The following is a 20,799-nucleotide window of genomic DNA, read 5'->3' as shown; positions in this document are numbered from 1 at the left end:
AAAGAAAAGTAGAGACATATTTATGAATGAAAAAAATTATATCTTACATATAATTTTAAAAATTTCTTTTGTATTTTAACAAATAATCATTTTGAATCAATTTCACAGCAGAATATCTATTAGTTGGCAAAATCAAAACATTTACATTTTCTTCTGTAAAAATAAGTATACATAAAAAGAATTATATTAAATTAATCTACATAAACATACCTAGTTGGTAATTTTGAATTTCTTCGTTGCTGATCCGGTGGACTTAGAAATGTTGGACTTTTTGATTGCTGTGATTTTTTCATTCTAGGACTATTTTTACCTTTTTCACCAACAGGTAATGATAAATGAGGTGGGGATAAACTGCTTACTCTTTCTTCTTGTTGAACTCTAAAAATAAAAAAAATAATATATAAATTATTTAATGAAGAACTAAATGGTACTCTTTTTTTTGTATTTTAAATTGTATTTAGATTTATATTATATGAAAAGTTTGAGAATAATTTTACTGAAAGAGATCTTAGCCTTTAGTTGGTGAGCCCTTTGTGACAGTAAAAAACTAATCAATAAGCAAATTTATAAGCAGAACTGCCGCTCTAATAATTAATGTTAAGGTAGGATAGTTAGATATTACTGAATTCTTAATCCTGTAGTTAAAACAAAATGTGCAGGCTAATTGTTCCCGGCCAAAATGGGGTGGTCATAAAGAAAATTAAAGATGAAAAATTGGGATCAGCTCACAATGGTATCACAAGTTTCTGGGGAGATTTGTGTAATAAACTACCTAGCCCAAGACTTGAATAAAAAGTAGTGGAAAATAAGTTTGGTTAAAAAAAACCCCTTTCAACACACCAAAAGACAGATGTAGTTTCATGGGTGCTAAGTAGGGGATAAAAAAGGTTTCCACCTTAAAGTTAAGAAAACCTTCAAATTTACTCAATACGACAATGGTTGCATGTGAAAAAAGTTTCACATGTTTAGCATATGACAAGCCCCATCTTTTTCCATTCCAGCAACATTTTAGTCATCCCTTGCTATAAGGGTTGATCAATCAAAAATTGTTTCAGACAAAAGTTTTAGGTAATGTTTAGAGGACTATCAACCACTTTAAACTGATTTGATACTGTGCCTATTAAGTGCGGTATGATTTTTTTTGTCTCTGAAAACCCATTTTTCCACCCCATGGGCCAATGGTCGGAGATATGAAAAACCTTTACTTAGATAAGTTTTAGGCTCTTATCCAAAGAATAGTAGGAACTTTAAATGTGTTTAATATTTTACTTAATAAAAAAGTTATAGCAATATGTTGTTTTTTCAAAAAAGCCCATCCCATTTCCATCCCCATGGTCTGATTTTGTCCATTAATGAACTCAATTGAGATTTTGGGTTGTTATATTTTATGTATCAATTTGAAAATGATTGGCGCAAAATTAGAGCAGTTATCATGTCCACAAGAAAGTAAAATATATATATATTTATAAATAAATGTAACTTCTGAATTGACTGTGGGGATGTGAAACGCGAAGATATGCCAAAATTTTCCAGAAGTCGAATCATAGAACCCATTACAATAGATAGCTTTCTTATAAAATCTACCTAAAAGCTGACAACACAGTTGTAGGACTTTCCCATCATGTGGCTAAATAACCATTCCGGCATAGTCCTACAACTGTGGGTTCTTTCTGATGCATGATTTATTCACATAACTTAATTTAAAATTTATCATTTTATTTAAATATAATATTTTTTCAATAATTTAATTCAATGATTCTAATTAAAGAGCGCCTATACTGTATTTAATTTGCATGGGTGTGGCGTATTAGTGATAACGGTGGGCACTAACAAAACTAATATAATTTCAAAACTTATATAGAAAATTTTGCTTGTACATTCGGCAGACTGGTGTAGCTGTGAGGCTTAACACACCAAGTATCAATTTGACCAGACGATCGAGTTTCAAGATTCAGCTAGACTGGGTTATTATTTTTTTTTACACTATATATATATTATTCATTTATTTAATTCTACCACTCACCTGTGACATCACAACTTAGCAGTCTTTTAGAGCATTTTTTGGGGTGAGGATGTGATTTTGCAAATATTATTATTTTTTAATTGATTTTAATTGTAAATTATGACCTTAATGAGGTAAAATCTTGAGATATGTACTGAGGATGACCTTGCACTACAGCCTCACTCCCTTGATCTTTTAAGTTGAAAATTTAATGGCATCAGTGCTCCACACATACAAGTACTCTTCCAAGTTTGATGAAAATCGGTCCAGTAGTTCTGGAGATATAATGTGATTTAGAGGCCAACACCAAACACACAAGTACATATAAACATTAACAACTGGAAAATTCATCTTATTTTTTGGTTTTTTTAGTTCCTTAGGTGTCAAAACGCCAAGATCTGGTGAAAATCACATACGCCCAAATTGCACTAATCACAGTAATTTCCCTTCTAGAGCTATAGCTCTGCTAGTGTGCTATTTAGACAGGAAAGTAAAAGGAGTATATTTTGGATCACTGGATAGATTTTTGTTAATTTTTCAGCAATTAATTAGCACTTGAGCTTTTTATTAATAGTAGTTTTTACTAGTTCTTTGTTGGTTGGGTTTCAATTAACTACACATTTCAGGAATGGTCAACCTGAGACCATACAAAACTACACTTCATTTGCATTTATATGTATCATCCTCATTCATCCCCTGAAGTAATACCTTATGGTAGTTGCAGAGACTAAACAGAAAAAGAAAGTTTTTCTATTATGCTAGTGTTTATGTATTAATAGAAAAGATCTTTGTACTTTATACTTTTATTCATAAAGTTCTGTACTTAAATCCAGACAAGGCTTAGCAGTTTTTATATGCAATAAAATTTTTATATCATATTTACATCTACAATTATAAGCTTATGTGATGAATTCATTTTCTAAAAAAAATAATCGACTGAATCAGTAGTAATACACAAAATCAATAGACTGTAGGTAGAAGCCTTTCTTCCGACCAAATGTATATACACTGAGTATAATTTAATTCTCTTTTTTTATAGTTTTATCTGATGTAGGGTTGGATCTATTGATTACATATCCTTTATCGTTGTAAATATTTATGGTAGAAAGTGCAATTGCAGTATATTGAACCCATTTAAAATTAGTTTTTCTTTAAAAGAAATTTGAAATAAACAAATCACAAAAATTATGGTTTTTTTTTGTTTCAATTGTATTTTTCTTTACATTTAAAAACTCAGTAATTTAACAGGCAGTTGAGCCAACAGATAATTGTATTTAATAAAAATATAAATAAGTAATACGTTTTATTTAAAGATTACAATAAATAGATTATTAAACCACTCACTCACATATCACTCAATTACAAACAGAAGATCTAATAATGCTATTGAAATACTACTTTAAACTAATGTGTCTCTATAAGTCCATCTTGGATATAAAACAGGTGAGATTATGTCACTAGAAAAAGTTATGAAAAATACCCAATTTTTAAAACTAAGGCAAAATCATTTATCATAAAATAAGTATATCTCATACAGTCAGCGATCAGTAATTTTCAAAATGTACTTGAATATAAAGGCTAGTTTTCATGTGGGTATAAAATAAAGTTCTTTTTTTATATCCAAAAGAGCATTTATCTTACCTCCTTTAAAGATAAAATTGCAAACAAAGAGCTTGTTTGAAAAAACAACAGATGGAAAATTAAGAAAATTTTGAAATCTTTGCCTGTTGTTCGATAATTTTTTTGTTGGTATTTATGTATTTTTATATCTTATTTTTAAAACAACACTTTATTTACATTAATAATATATTTAGAGATTATGATACAATGCAATAAATTTGATGATACTGTAACAGCTGTGTAAGACCGAACATCTTTTATAAGGAAAGTTATCATACTCCCTCTGCATATTTGTGTTATTACCGGTGTTTATTTTATCAATGAAACTTGTAGTGTTTTTGAATACAAACTGATCATACATTCAAAAATATACCAAAGGTTTTTCAAATTTTAAAAAAGAAATAAAGATGCCAGAACTGTGGGTTTGTGTAAATGAATTATTATTAATTTACTATTAACAGAATAAACAATTATTCAGCAACCATACAAAAACGGCAGTTTATGTTGTATACAGAACTCTACAGTAAAACAGTAAATAGTAAAGCATTAAAAAGGGATAAAGATTACAAGTTGGTTAACTTACCGTCTTATCTCTTGAATCATTTCAAAAAATTGTGCTTTGCTTTTTCTTCTACGTCTTTGTTCATGTTCCTTCTAGAACAAAGTGCAATAATAAAGCAACAAAATAAATTTATTTATAATACTTAATCTAAGAAAAAATATATGTTATATACAAATGATTTAAAAGTCATGAAATCATATATATACTCGTACATTTAAAAAAAAAGTAATTATGTTCAAATAATACCTTGTGACAGAAAAATCTTGCATTTTAGTGATGCATATCTGCCTTTTATCTACATGTATTGACATATTTTTAAATAGAGAAGTAGATTAAAAAACAAAACTTTTTTTGATAATATTTATAAGTTGACAAAATTGTTTATTACAAAACAGCAATAAACTCAAAATTTCTTTATCTTTATCTTTTTTCTTTTTCTTTAAAAGAAACTTTAATAAAAATTTGATCAAGGAAATACTAAAATTTGTAGCAGCGTAGATATTACCTCATTATATGGAGTTTATATGTGTTTATGAAAGTGTTTTTCATACTGTAATATTTTACTTTTTGGATGCATCTAGGTAATTTTTTTGTTATAACTTAAGTATATATTATATGTCGATAAATTGTTATAACTGTAATAAATTGTATATCTGTGATAGATTGGTATTTATCTATAAAAAAATGAAATATATAGGTAATTTTTTCAAGTGTCTGCTACTTTTTTTTTAGTTCATCTTACTTCAAGAAAGAGAAACCTGTGAGGTTACCAGTAATCAAACATAAGTATGTAATGAAAATGATACTATATCTCAGTTTTATTCCTATCAAACAATATTAGCAGTCAATCTATGACAGTAAGTGATTGGTTGATTGCATGTTCCCATTGTTTACTGATTGCTTCTGCTCAAACAGATTTTATTGTCAAAGTCTTATTAAGAAAGAGGAGGAATAAATTGTACGTTTGCTTAACTGCATAAAAACAATACATCCATTTTTTCGTAATTGTTAATTTTTTTTTTAAGTAAGCCTAATCAAACCATAACCTAACCTTACATTAATAAAGATAAAAATCTAATTAGAAAATAAATGAGAAATTGTGTAGAGTATTGAATTTGTTAAGTAATTTAAATTTTCATTATCTTTCAAATTCTATTTTAATGCAAATGACTTATAAACTTTCAAACACATATTATACACATTATAGGGGTATATATATTATTTCTCTGCTGAATAGAAGGGCAGTTACGAGCTTTAGAAGAGGTTCATATGCATTGCTTCATCATGTGCTAATTTGTTGCTTTTCTTTGTACAATCTATCCTACCCTTAATTATAATTGCAATGCATATGAAGCCAGATCATTAATGAACAAGATTGCCTGATTATAACCTGCATTTTAGGTCTTGGTTTTTTAAAAGTACATTTATAAAGAAGAAGGTGACAAAAACCATTACACTGCTTACTTTACTTAATAAACCTAACATGGAATGTTTGTTAGTTTTTGAGTAGGACCAAGTTATTTTAAGGATTGGCTTATGATTTATGCAAAGTTAATTTAAGTAATCAATTCAGTATACAAACTACTACACTAACTGGTGGCCATCAGTTTGAATACAAACACATGTTATTCTAGCTTACTGTAAATGTACTAACCTAAAAATTTTGCATAAATTTAAGAGTCTACGATAATATATCTATTTATAATAATCATATTTATATTATATAACTTATTTATTATATTTATAAGCATTTATTATAAAGGAATACATTGATTCTTTTCAGAATAAGGAAATTAAAATAAATAATGAAAGAAAAAATAAGTTTATTACTCACTCTTTTTACACTTTTCTGGAAGAGACTGGTAATTTGACCTTGTCTAATTGTATGTACCAATTCTCTAGCAGCATGATGAGGTGAAACTAATTCAACACAATTAATAAATCTGTATAATTTCTGAAAAAAAAACAAAACAAAAAACAAATTGAATTTGATAAATTAATTTATATGTACTCAGATGTACATTTTTTATTATTTTTCTGCTACATTTTATTTATTTATTTTTGTTTCTAGGATGACAAATACAAATGGTGTTAACATTTTTATATTATGTAACAGGTTATTCTTAAATGGGACATGTTAGCATAAAATATGTAGATATTCTTGTGTGTTTGTGGTTCAACTAGGATATTGAGAAATAGCGCAAGTAAAAACTTACAAACATAGTTATTTACTCTTAACTAACATATAATGTACAAAGTAAATCAATTATAAATTGCAAAATATAATTCCGATTTTACTATGAACTTGATAATTAATATAAAACTAACAAGTGATTCTATCAGTAAGATAATGATCACAAAATCAACAATTCACTTTATGCAAGAATTATTCACTTTTAATGCTTACAAAAAGAAATAATTTACACTTTATAATTGTATAATAGTCTCTTTGACCCCTGTTCACAAAGAACTACCGAACAGCTTCTTGTACTTAACCACTATCTAAAAATGGAAGAATTCTTATGATGCACTCTTCACTCATTTGTTACCACACACTCATTCTGAATGTTTGTTTCACTGTCCTTGCATTTATTGCACACTGTATGTAAACTTAAACTATAACTCTGGTGGTCCTCAGCAGTATTTATATCTCAGAGCCTAAGGCCTGAATTGTGGTACCAGTACCCAACTCACCCTTTTGTTTGTTCAAGCATAATGATTTTTATGCGCATACCTTCTATAGTTTTCTACAGATTCTTTTTAGAAAGAATTTCTTTGTTGTTTCTTCTAGACTTTTCAGCCTTCATTTTCTCTCTCTTTCTTCTTCTGAAAGGTTCTCTACCCTTTACAAAATTAGGTAGGAAGGTAAAAAATTAGGTAGGAATTAAATTACCAGGGCTCTCTCTCCAACAGGATCTAAAGAAATAATTAATAAGCTGGTTTAAAATTCTTTGTCCCTCAGTTGATATACGTGGGGTGTCAAAAAATCCTTAAAGTAAGTTCCATTAGGCTCCTAAGAAATACATAGACAAAATTTTATTTTTATTAAATTCTTCTTAAACCATTTTTGTATCAAGCATGATACCCATTTCATCTTTACACTATCTCTTTCCAGGAATCCCCAAACTTCCTATATCTACCGGGTGATATTGGAGAGATTTTAATGAAATGCTTGTTATTCAGCATCCTCTTGAAATACTGAACTCAGCTTTTTCTATATTCATACATTTTCTGAAGAATTTTTTATTTTTCTATAACTCATTAATTTTTCTATCTTCAACAACTTTCAACAGCTTATGTTCTTTAGAGCTTAATCCACAGCTTACATGCTATTCCAAGAGTACAAATACACCTGTAATTCTTATTAATTTTTATATTTCCTAGTTTTGATATTCAAAACTGTTCAATCTAAGGAAAACCACTCAATGAAACATCACTATGGCACATAACATCAGATTCTTTGGCAACGTTACAATAAATTGTAGGCTTATACAGATAATAATACAATACGTTAAAAACTGTACAGCAAGTTATTTGAAATTTAATTATAAGACCAAAGCATAAGTCATGAAATTTTGTAACAACAATGAGGCATGTGAATAGATGCATTATTGTGGTGAATAGAATTTTCTTTTTGTCAGATGTGGTCATTTAACCTGAATAGCACCCTTCAATCGATCCAGCAGTGAATCATAATACTCCCCAGTGCCTTTTTCTAAGTATTCAACGAGGATTATGCCATAAGAATATGAAAAAATCATAGCAGTGATTTTTCCTTAAGATGGAACTGTGTTCGCTTTCTTTAGCACATTTTCGCCTGCTCCCACCCACTATTTGGTCTCTGACATGTGATGGTGAATCCATGTTTACATCTAATTTTATAAAATTTTTTAACAAACTCATTGAAATGGTGTTTAAATAAGTTTTGAGAAATGTTCAGTCAAATGCATTTTTAGTAGACTATTAAAAAATGCGGCACACACTGAGCAGGAAGCTTTTTCATAACCAAAACATCATAATGAATATAGTCTATCAAGATGTTTACAATCTCAGGAAGCTGATAAATCTTCAGTAGACAATCATTACAAAAAAATCCATTGTAAATTTTTGTAATGATTTATGAACATCATAATGTTTTTTGGACATCCCGAGTGTTCATTATCTTTAATGGATATATAATAACGTTTAAATTTAGCAGCCCATGTTTTTACCATTGAAAACAAAGAGGAAGAATCCTTTAAAGTGGAATCTAACTCTTTTGATATGTCCATCAAGATTAAACCGTTCAAAAAAAAGTACTTTATAATACGTTGTTTAAATCTTCAATTTTATCCATTTTTCAGAAAATATCAAAACTTGTTTGCTTTACACTATCACCACAATAACAGCACACCATCTAAAGGATTATACCTGAAAAATTTCATAGTCATAATTGCACTAACTCTTTATCAGTCTTCTCATGTTAAGAACTAATTAATTATTATAAAATCTTGTGTATTAAAAACATATTGGTTGTTTCAAAGCTGCTATTGTTAGAATAGAGAATTAAAATACTGTACAAAAACTAAGGGCAGCAATTTTTGTTGGCAACCTAAAAAAAATTTATTCTCTTTACTGTAATGAAACAATGCTCATTAAGACTACTCATCATAAAAATTTGTAGATCTTTAAAAGTTTGCTGTTCTTAAAATCTTCCCATTCTAGATCATGTGCATCCTACCTGATGGGTACTTTTGGCAGGAAATTATGTACAACTTATTTTTACTTGTTTTTTTATTTTATTTTATTCTTTTACTTTATGTGAGGACTAACTAAAAATCGTTATATTTTTTAAAATTAAACGTAAAATAACTGAATGCAAGTATTTGTATACAAGAGTATTGATAATTTGAATAACATTTTAGGCTCATTTATTAGTGTTGATACTAGTAATCAATAAAACAGCCCTGGTTATTATGTTTAAATAATTTAATATATATTAATTTACTAATATATTTTCAAACAATTTACAACTGTAAAGCAATAACTGAGGGAGTAATTATATGAAAGACGGGTCGATCATTTAAACACTGTTTCTCTGAACATAAATTCAAACACATCCAAAATGACAGAACATTTAAGGTTATTTTTACGAAGTACAAAACAAAAACAGAATAAAATTATGAAATACTTGATATTGTAAACAATGCTGGCAATAATAATGAAAAATTAGATTAATCGTAAAAATATTATGTTTAATGATTTAAATTCAAATTTTAAATGATGAACCACCAAACAGTTTGTGAACAAAACAATTTATCTAAGTTTGTAAAACGTCTTAACATTTTAAATTAAACATTTTAAAAAGCCAATTTTATTTTTAACTGTTATCTTTCATTTTTTTTTTACATATGGTATTGTTCCTATATAATTCAACTACATTTTACATTTTTTTGGGTTATAATTGAGAAAAACAGTTGAATATGATTTAAGGACCAATATGTGTTTCAATTAGCGAGTTCTGTTTTATTATTCGAGTTATTTATTAATATAGCCATAAGTGTAATTAATATATCTATAATCAAAATTGACTAACTAATTTTATTGTAGTATAAACATACCTGACTAAAAAACATTATATTACGGCTTCTCCAAATTGTTCCTTTTGGTTTGTGCCGTAAAATTGGTAACGTATACCGATAAAAGAGATGTTCAGCTAATAGAATAAGGCAACCAACAACCATTCCCAAACCAAGTAACAAAAATACACCTGAAAAGTAAATAAGGTAGATAATAAAATATTATTTACCTTACAAAATGATGTACAATACATTAATTCTTAATTAATTATATTTTAATTAATTATACTAAAATTAATGCTACTTCATTACTTAATTCATAATTAATGGAAAAATGAGTAAATTTTCCATTACTCAATCTTTTAAATGAATATATCTGTTAGTATATACTCTAAAAAATGTACGTACAGCTGTCATTTTTATATACATTATGTCTACTTATATTTAGCTTTTTTCTGGAAACTACACTTACCTTTAATTGGAACAATAGGATGAGAAAGTTGTTTTACAAACATCTGTGTATAATTAGCGTTTAGTGTTACTGGATCCCCTCTATAAACTTTAAAGAATTGAAACCAGGCAATTAAACTAAGGAATTAAATAAGATGATCAAAAATCTCATAATAAAACAAACTTCAAATTATTTAAAGGCAACTGATAAAACTTATAGGGATTTTCAACTTTTAAGTATGAATAATATTGCTTTTTAATTGTACAAACAAGATGAAAATATATCAAAACAGACTTCAATGTTTAACAATTTAAACTAAATAAAGTCTTTCAAGTCATTTTACACTAAACAAAGAGTTGTTTAACTTCCAACTGTTTGTTTTAAAATGTTTATGTCTCTGCAACTGCAAGTCTTGAATTTATAATTATAAATATCTTAAAGATATTAGAAACACTTCATTATAATAGAAAAATAGCTGCAAAATATTTTAATAATATTTTTCCTTGAACTTGAGTAATAGTATTTAACAATAAAGTTATACATTCTTCATAGGAACGATTTAGTGTAACAAATGTTATCAATTTTACATCAGAAAAAACCTTCTTTTTGAAACTTTAATTACTACATAACTCTTATGCACCTAGCAAAGTAAATTAGTGGTAGAAAATTCAAATTGTTATCAGACAGACTGTATAGTTATAACAAACAGTTTTAGAATTGTTCGTTTTTAGTGGAAACATGTGCATAAAAAAGACAATGTTCCTTGGCATATATCTTTGAGAAATGTTATGATGTGAAAAAAAGTATTTTTAATTTAGTTAGCAGGAGACTGTCAAAAGTTCTGGATTTTTGAGAAAAATTCATCATCAGATAATTAGGAATTATATTAACTCATTTAATAGATATTTTTGAACAGCAGGGATTAAAACAATAATGTTTTTGTATTTGGACTCATTACAAATGTAGAAACCCAGAGAAATTGGAGGTAGCCAACACTGTCTGAAAACTGGTCACAAAACTAATTTATTAAAAACAGGGATTTTATGTAATACCTATAAAAAAAACAACAGGAAATACAGGAGCTACTTGGGAAACTTATTTTTTCAATAACATTAATCAACACAAAATTTTTATCTAACATATTACACAATTTTTCTCAATGTAATTTGGGTGCTGATTTCAAATAGCTGGTTTTTACGTAAATCATAAATTTGTAAAAGGTTTAGACATCTATTGTTGCCTACTACTAAGCTTAAAATCTTATTCATTTTAGCATCACTTGTTTATCTGTGTGTCATGTTTCACAGAGTTATTAGTGTCTTGCTATATTTTCATCAATTCTTTATAATACAAAATTGATTTTTATCGTTTCAACATTGCTTCTGCAAACATTCGTTGATGTTCATATAATCCAGAAATTTTTTTGTTATTTCTGTGGTAAATCTGTACGCCTAAATCTCAAAGAAAGATTATTTCTGAATTGACAAAAACAGCTTATAAATTTTATTTTGATTGTGCACTTGGGGATCAAGATAAAATTTTGGCGCCTCATGTTATTTACATATTGTGCTCAGCAACTCTAACTCATTAGTTAAAGGGGAAGCAACAAGCCATGTCATTTGCTATACCGATGGTTTGGTATGAACCTACGGATCTCTTCACTGACTGCTACTTTTATATGATAAATATACTTGGATTTTCATTCAATAATACAAAGTCCATAAAATATGCAGATGTATCCTCAGCTCTAAAGCCGGTACCACATGAAGAGGAATTACCTGTACCTGTACCACCATCTAATCTGACATTGCTTGAAGAACAATCTGAAAATGATGTAGAATATGTTGAAGAATTTCTCCCTGTATCTGATGAGAAATTTCATTTAATTAAACAACATGAACTATGATTTAGTTATTATATGATTCAGTTTACGATTTAAAATGATCAAAACAACAACTGAACTTCTGAGGCCTAGACTGCAACAGCGAAATAATTAGAGGAAAAAACAAATGTTACTGCATTAGAACATGAGATAAAACTCTTTCAGCTCATTTTATTATGAAAACTTTGTTGTGCGTTTGTATTGACGTCGATGGCCTGATGAAAGAGTTTGGAATTCAGCATATTCCTAAAGAATGGCATCTTTTTATTGACTCTTTAGCATGAAAGCAGTTTTATTGCATAGTGGTAAAAAACAGCCATTCATTCCATTAGTCCATGCAGTCAACATGAACGAAATGTATAAAACTATGGCATCAATAATAGAACAAAAAAAAAATACAAAAAGCATATGCGGCAAGTTTGCAGTGATCTGAAAGTTGTTGCATTACTTCTTGGTTTACAAGGTGGGTTTACAAAATATTGTTGTTATATTTGTCTTTGGGATAGTTATGATACAAAAAGTTATTACTAAGTAAAGAACTGGCCATTATAGCAGAACTTTGTGACTGGTGAAAAAATATAAAGCATTTATCATTAATTGAGAGTGGTAAAATCATACTGCCACTACTTCACATAAGACTTGGACTCATGAAAAATTTTGTAAAGGCACTAGGCACAAACAGACCAAGATTAAATCATTTAAAAATAAGTTTTCCTAAATTGATGATGGTAAGCTCAATAAGGGTATATATATCAGTATTCAAATCAAGAAACTGCTTAAATACTCAACTTTTAATGATAAACATAGTGAATGTGAACTAGCTGCATCAAAATCCTTCAAACACGTTGTTGTTGGTTTTTTAGGCAAAAGAGAAGATAAAAATTATGTTTTTTGAGTTAATAACAAGCTGTTATAAAACTACAAATGTTTAGAATGTAGAATGTCATTAAAAATTCATTTCCTACACTCCCACCTAGGCTAATTTCCTGAAAATTTGGGCCTTGTCAGTGATGAGCAAGGGGGACGTTTCCATCATTCTGATCATAGAGCATCGGTACCAATGAAGATGGGATCCGGAAATGATGGGTAACTATTGTTGGTTTTCATTTAGAGAAATTGATAAAAAATCGTACAAGCAAATACGTTTGTCAACATATTTAAAAAATTAAAGGTAAGACAATTCCAATGAGTTAGACTTTTAGAAACAGTTATTTTAAAATCGTATTAATGTATTTCAATTTATCTGTTTTTGAATAAATAAATATTTACTTGATTTAAACAAAGAATACACAAAATAATAATATTTTTAAATATTGATTTCACAGTGATTATGCATTTATTGATAAATAAATCATATGTATTTAAAAAAACATATTGTATTACACAAATTATGATAAACGTTTTGAATTCAGCATCCCAAAATTAATTAAAATCACCATGAAAAAACTTTTTCTTGTTGATTAGTGTAATTATTCAGAAATTTCATTGTTGAATAAAATAAGGGACCAACATCTAGTAGCCGTTTAAAATTTTATATTTATTAAAAATTTTCTATCATCAGAATGATTATTACCTCTGTTAAATTTTGTTCACTACAGGTGTATATGTGATTGGTTTAAGGTTCATGTTATCTCCCTATCTTTTTTGAGTTAAATTTTTATCTTATCCAATTGTATATAAGGGGCATGTGTTAAGTTGTAGTCGGGAAATCTATTTTGTGCCTTATATCGCTATATCATCCAGACAATTTTTATTATGTCTGTGGTAAATCTGCACCTAAATCTCAAAGAGAGACTATTTCTGAAGTGATAAAAACAGCTTATAAATTTTATTTTGACTGTGCACTCGGGATCAAGATAAAATTTGGGCACCTCATGTTATTTAGAAATCGTGTTCAGTAAGTCTAACTCAATGGTTGAAGGAGAAGCGACAAGCCATGCAATTTGCTGTACAAATTTGTATTTGTGTAGTTATTTAAATGAGTTTAACTTTTTGCTTTCAAATGAGATTGGCTAAAATTAGAAAAGTTGTATTTTTTTTTTTGTTCTACAAATGTTGTTATATGTATTCTTTATTCAGTATTTTGAAAGTATTTTTATGTATTACTTAATCTGGTTACCATTTATCTCCTAAATTAAGTAATTAATTTTTAATTTATTCATTATTTGCTCAGCATTTATTAATTGAGATGGTGCCTTAGAATTCAAAAAAAAAAATTATTTATTTATTTATTTTTTCCCTCCGGGACCACTATTAGGTATTTCTTCAAAGGTTGAGATGAATATTTTGCAGCATGTGTGAAAATGCCATGCCTGACCGGGATTTGGACCCGGGACCTTCAGGTGAAAGACCAAGATGCTACCAATCACGCCACAAAGCCCTAAATTTTTTTTGAGTGTATTCTTATTTAACATTTATTTGATGAACATTTAGAATACTTTTTTCTTTGTGAAATAAGTAAATTATTTACAAGTGAATAAATTGCGATTATATTATACTCATTTCTATATTACCTGCAACAGCAGCAACACCTAAAGGTCTCGGTTGTGCCATTTCAGTAACTAATTTAAAGCAAGGTAGTCCACCGTACCATTTTTCTTGCAGTATGTCCATATATCCATTACTTGAATATTTGGCTATTACAGCTGATATACTATCCTGAGGAAAAAGTACATTTAAATAAATATAATGTTAATTAAGAACAGTTATTATTATTATTTTTTTTAATAATTGGATAAGATCCAAAAAAGATAATATAAAAGGAGATAGTATTAAGGCGACTCTAATGAATTTGATATAACTTACTGGGAGCACTGAAGAAATTATTATTAAACTTCAATATACACCACAAAGAGGAATAGGCACAAGTTAAAACAATGAAAATTATATCTCTCTCTGTACCTTTTATTAACCAACTAAAATGAACTTCTAATAAAAAAAAGTGTAAAAAATTTCAATTTTTTTTTATAAATGATATCCTAGAGACTTCTGCAACATATGTGGAATAAAATAACTTAAAATTAACAATTAACATATCACATCAACTTCAAACTTATTATTTTCACAACAATCAGATAAAGTATGATCAATGGTAACAACTAAACTAGTATTAAAAAGAAAGGAAAAGAATAATCTATTAAAAATATTTTTCAATGTATTCTAAACTCTTAAGAGTTGTGGATCTTCTGGCAACTAATTGCGTCTTCCCTATCTACGTATAATATTTGTTGTATAAATATAAATACTCACAAAATTAAATTTACATTAAATGATATTGTTGAACTCAATGAAGTTGAGTTCCATTAGTCAAAATTTTTATATAAAATGGCCAGTGTGAGACATTAAAACAAATAAAATAATTAAAACAATCAAGTTATAAAATGATTGGTTGCATGTATAGGTTAATCACATCTTAAGTGTTGCAGATTAATTAAAAGCCCCAAAATGATGAACTAGTTCCATTATAAGTAAAAAAGAATCAATAGTACTTTTATTTTTATTCTTTGATTGCTCTTTTGTTAAACTATGAAATATCATTTCATTATAAAAAAAAACTGATAGAAAATTTAAAAAAGTACTTTTTGTTTAGTACTTTAAACTTTATTAAAACATGCAAAAAATGGTTAAATATGCTGTATTAAGTATAATAACTATCTTTTCTCATTGTCTTTACACAGCTTTAGTATTTTTGTACTGATAGTTTTACGGTATAGGCTGTTTTTCACACATAAGAATTGTAAATGGGAATAATATTTAAAAAAATTTAAAAAACTAATTTTTGTTATAATCTGAGTCAGAAAATGTATACAGCAATTAAAAATATAAATGATTAATGTGAATTTTCAATATACAATTCTGACATACTCAATTTTGTCTTGACTTTTGAAATGCAACATTTTTTAACCTCTATTTATTTTTGAAAACTCAGATTTGAACTTGACAATTTCTTCTTTTTTAAAAAGTAATTGTTTTTGAAGTAATATTTTAGGCTATAATTTTATTATTAGTTTGTTGTTTAATTTATATAGTCAAGTATTTTATATTCTTCAAAGAAAAAAAATATTTGTATGACAGTTGTTATTGCCAAACCTCTCTCTTTTTTCTATTTTAGCCTTCAGGACCGTTGTAAAGTATTACTTCAGAGGATGAATGAGAATGATATGTATGAATGTAGTCTTTGTATAGTAGTCTCAGATCGATCATTCCTGAGGTGAGTGGTTAATTGAAACCCAACCACCAAAGGATACCAGGATCAACGATCTAGTATTCAAATCTATATAAAAGTAACCGCTTTTACTAAGATTTGAACCTTAGAACTTTCGACTTCAAAATCAGCTGATTTGTGATGATAATTTCACCACTAGAACCAACCTGGTGCGTGTTATTACCATACTTGATTTAGAGTTAAACAACTGAAATGGTATAAAATTAAATTAGAATAACTTTAACAAAAATAATAAATAAACCTTTAAAGGAAATCCTTTAGTCATTCCAACAGCATATGTGTCTTCATTGATGGTATCCCCAATTTTTTGTAATTTACAACCATGATCTGTAGCACGATAATAGTCAAGGATTGGCGTATCTGCTATCAAAATATCCAATGATCCATTTCTATAACAGTATAAAAAAAAGAACAAAAGATATATATAAACAATATTTTTGGAGAAAAATGTAACGATTTATAAAAAAAAATTGTTGAAGATTGAAAAATGACAGTTTATCAATTCTTCTTTAAATGTCAACTTTAAGTTGGCATGAAATTAAAAAATATTATCAACGACTTATAAATCACTGATTTCATACCAATTTAGAAAAAAGTGATAAACTAAAGAAGGAATAATAAGTATTATTTCTCAGTGCACTTTTAAATTGGTTTTAATTGTTTAAAAAAAAAAAATAATTAAATTTTACATTTATTTAATTTTATTTAAAATAGTGTTAAGCCAAAAAAAAAGTATTATAAAAATTTATCATTTACAAATATAAATTGTACAAAACCTATGCCTTCATAAAATTAGATGAAAAAGGAATGGATAAAAAAATGTAAGAAAAATATACGGATATGGCTAGGATATACAGAATGCAGGATCTATATACTTTTTCTTAAAACTAATTTTCTACGAATTTTAGTATATCAGGTGATCATGACATAACAAATTATTATTAAAAAATGAAAAGCTGTAGAACTTGTAGAAGACCTGTAGAACATATAAGTTTTCATTAAAACAATTTTTTACTTAAATTATCCAGAAACTTACAAAGAATGGGACCACCAGATAAATTCTCTCTAAAAACATAAAAAAGAAACACTAAAATCAGGCTTCTTTTGATAAATTCATTTTCTGAAAACTCTCTGTGATCTTGGCATTGTAACTCAATAATAAATAATAAAACACATATTCACTATTAATTAGTCAAATAATCAGCTCAAAATCTATAAAGACATGGCATTTTTAGCTTACATCATCAAACCAAAAAAAAAAAAATTCACAAAAACTACACAAATGGTATTTCATAACCATATTTTTTTATAAAAATATCACATGTGAATAGCAGAAACAGATGATTGAAGTGAAAAAATCCAGGTTTTATAAACAAAAATATCTCTACAGCAGTGGCAAATTCAAGTTTCGCTGTACTTAAAATATAAATTTCACAAAGAATGAAATTGCAAAATTTGACAGCAGAAGGTCATCAAAGAAACTAAACACTTTTGTATTAAGAATTAAGATAGAACTGTAAATTTAGTTTTTTTATGCTTTAATTATGCAGAATAGCATGAAAATCCAAAAATTTATTTTTTTATGATTTTTAAGGTACTTGAACCCCTTAAGATGAAGATAATGCATATCACAAATCTATTACTCATCAAAGTTTAGAAAATATAAACGCAGAGATGAGCAGTTCTTTTTGGAATGTGAGAAGTCATGTTGGAACTGTTAATAGTAAGGTGGAAGGTATAGTGTTCTATGACAGGTTGTCATAGGTAGCAAAAAGCCAGTAACGGTCCTTTAAACCATTCCTACCTGTGCGTGAACTGAGATTTGTAAACCTGAGCTTTGAGTAATACTCTCATTTATATATATTTTTTATTTCTATTAATTACAATACAAAATCTACTTTGTTTTTATGTTTCTATTAATAATATTCTTTACATAAATGTAATATATGGTGTATGTTTCAGTAGCTTAAATTTTCTTTTATTCTGAAATGTATGTACAGTAATTACATGGGTGAATAAAAAATTATCTACTCTTTCGCTATAACAGACTTTCAAATTTGTTGTAATGTCTTCGTGGATGCATGTTTAGAGTTGGTATGACTGTAGTCACATGTGCAAAATTTAATCCTGATTGCCTCATTTGCCTTCTGACTACTGCAGTATAAACATGTCTGCTAGTAGTTTGCACCAAGAAGGAACAATGAGCAATGATTCTCTGGACAGAGGGTGTGAAAGGGGCTGAAATTCATCTTAGTTTTTACCACAATATTGGGACAGTGCTTTATCATTTTAAAAGTGGTTTTTTGTGGATTGAGAAGTTTAGAAGTGACTGTTTAAGTGTGATGTACAAAGAGGGAGTAGGGCCCTGTCAACCTTCACCATAAGATTCATCAAGTCTGAGAGATGGTTCTGGTGAATATGATGTTACAATCAATGAAGTAATGTCTTCTTTGAACATCAGTCATGATACTTCCCATCAAATCACCCACAACATGCTTGGTTTCCGTAAAGTTTATTGTTGAAGAAAGTGTTGTGTGCATGACAATGCCCACCTGCACACAGCTCACCACACTATTTAAATCAAGTTGTATTATGAAGTACTGGAATGCTCTCCCTACAGTCCAGATCTTTGCTCCCTCCAACTTTCATCTGTTTGGGCTGATCAAGGATGCTTTGCGAGGTGATCGATTTTACACAGACTTAGACATGCAGGAAGTGGAGCAAAAGTGGCTTTAAGATCAACCGAAAACTTTCTTAGAAGGAATATGTAAGCTTGTGGAGTGCTTAACCAAATGTATTGACAAGGGAGGTTGACTGTTTAGTAAGATTATGTACATGTTGAACCTCTACCTTTATGTAAATAAATGTAGAACAAAAAGTGTATGTAATTTTTTACTCACCCTTGTAATTTAGTTTAATATGAGGGAGGAGTGCCAGCTCGCCTATAGGCACTGTGGTACTAGGCACCCCCTATTTTCACTTGATATTATCGATAATATTTAATATAATGAGTCCTTTTTTCTTTAATTATTTCTTTACACTTGTACAATATATAATTAATTCCTAAGCTTAATGTCAGTAGTCATCCCCAGTTTATGAAAAAGATACAAAAATCTTTGAATGGAACTGTGTGCTTCAGAGTTCCAGTGGTGTGGTGTTTGGCTGTTGTGCACATAGGAAGCTGCACGCGAGGCTGTGAGTGAGAGAGAGAGCACCGTCATTCCTGCAATGCCGACCCTGGCATATTTTGCAATTCTAAAGGAATAAGCTCACCCATTCTAGAAATCACACATTTGGAAATATCCAACCAACCATTCAGCCAGAACTTCATTGGAGAAGTAGAAGAGGTTAATATGTCATTGGTTTAAATTTTGTTTAAATTCATTAGTTAAATATTATTTAGAGATAGCTTTATTTTAAGAGAGACCTGGATAATATATATGTTCAGTATTATACCCCTAATTACGTTTTATTTATTTACAAATATTTTGTTAATTTAGTTTTGTAATGCAGATTTTAATATAGTAAAAAGCCGGTGTTCTATAATAATTAATTCGTTTCATCAATCCATTTCCTAACTTGTTCCAAATATGAAAAACACAGAGATTGTGTTGTTTTATATTTAACAGTATAAGCCTAAAAAGGATGTACATCAATTTAACAATTTAATGATGATGAGAATGACTAAAACCATCATCGTAGTTAAACTGATGTAAAATCTACTTGATAATAATTAGAGGTTTAATTTGCTATAAATTGGGAAGTGTTAAATGAAGGGAGAGGCCATTGCCTGCAGCAATTAATTCTCCTGTAACTGTTAACTAATTTGAAACAATTAATCTTGACCTACACTCACTCATATATATTAGATGATCCAGTCTAACATATGACGAGTGGTGGACCATCACTCATCTTACAACATCAAAAGAGAGGAAATTTATTCGTAATTTAAAAAAATATATATATATGAACATACACACAAAAATATATGCAAATTAATTACAAATTAATCTGTATATGTCTTACGGAAGAACTAAGTTCAAACCTAACTCAAATTAATACTGTACATATTTTTAAATAAATTTAAAAAGATTGACTAAATAAAATAAACCAAATATGGAAATCTACATTAAATAAAAGTGTAAAAGTTACTGCAGTTAAAATCCAATAATCAATGCCTGAATGGGAAATATAATTCCTAGAAGTCGAATGGGTAGTTTTGCTTCTTCCCCATTGCGCTGACAACCTCCCGTAACTAAAGTGCACATAACATATATGGGTTCAAAACTCTGCCTGATGCAATTCTTATGGTATCTATACAAATAAGAAAGAATAAAGAATAAGTAAATGGAGAGAGTAAAAAAACAGACACAAAATGAACCCAAAAATGAACCCACACAGTATTTGGGTTGACTACTGATCAACACATTTAGTCACAATCTGTGTCTATAAAGGAAAACTAATGCACCATCCATCTCTGTATAGGGTAGTGTATCACG

At 28.3% G+C, this 20,799-nt stretch overlaps 1 protein-coding gene across 1 annotated transcript in view; it reads right to left on the bottom strand.

Annotated features, from left to right (window-relative positions):
• Positions 1-20,799, bottom strand: part of LOC142332777 (uncharacterized) — a 288,220-nt gene that overhangs the window by 6,749 nt on the left and 260,672 nt on the right. The window contains exons 9-14 of the mRNA XM_075379392.1: positions 16,542-16,689; positions 14,589-14,733; positions 9,785-9,933; positions 6,019-6,138; positions 4,206-4,276; positions 211-378 (exon numbers count right to left, since the gene is read on the bottom strand). Coding sequence (XP_075235507.1) covers positions 211-378; positions 4,206-4,276; positions 6,019-6,138; positions 9,785-9,933; positions 14,589-14,733; positions 16,542-16,689 — 801 coding nt within the window. The remainder of the gene's footprint in view (positions 1-210; positions 379-4,205; positions 4,277-6,018; positions 6,139-9,784; positions 9,934-14,588; positions 14,734-16,541; positions 16,690-20,799) is intronic.

The sequence above is a fragment of the Lycorma delicatula genome, chromosome 12, assembly GCF_047948215.1.
Source record: "Lycorma delicatula isolate Av1 chromosome 12, ASM4794821v1, whole genome shotgun sequence".
NCBI lineage: Eukaryota > Metazoa > Arthropoda > Insecta > Hemiptera > Fulgoridae > Lycorma > Lycorma delicatula.
Note: the sequence above shows the minus strand (reverse complement) of the source record. Positions and strands in the feature narration are given on the sequence as shown.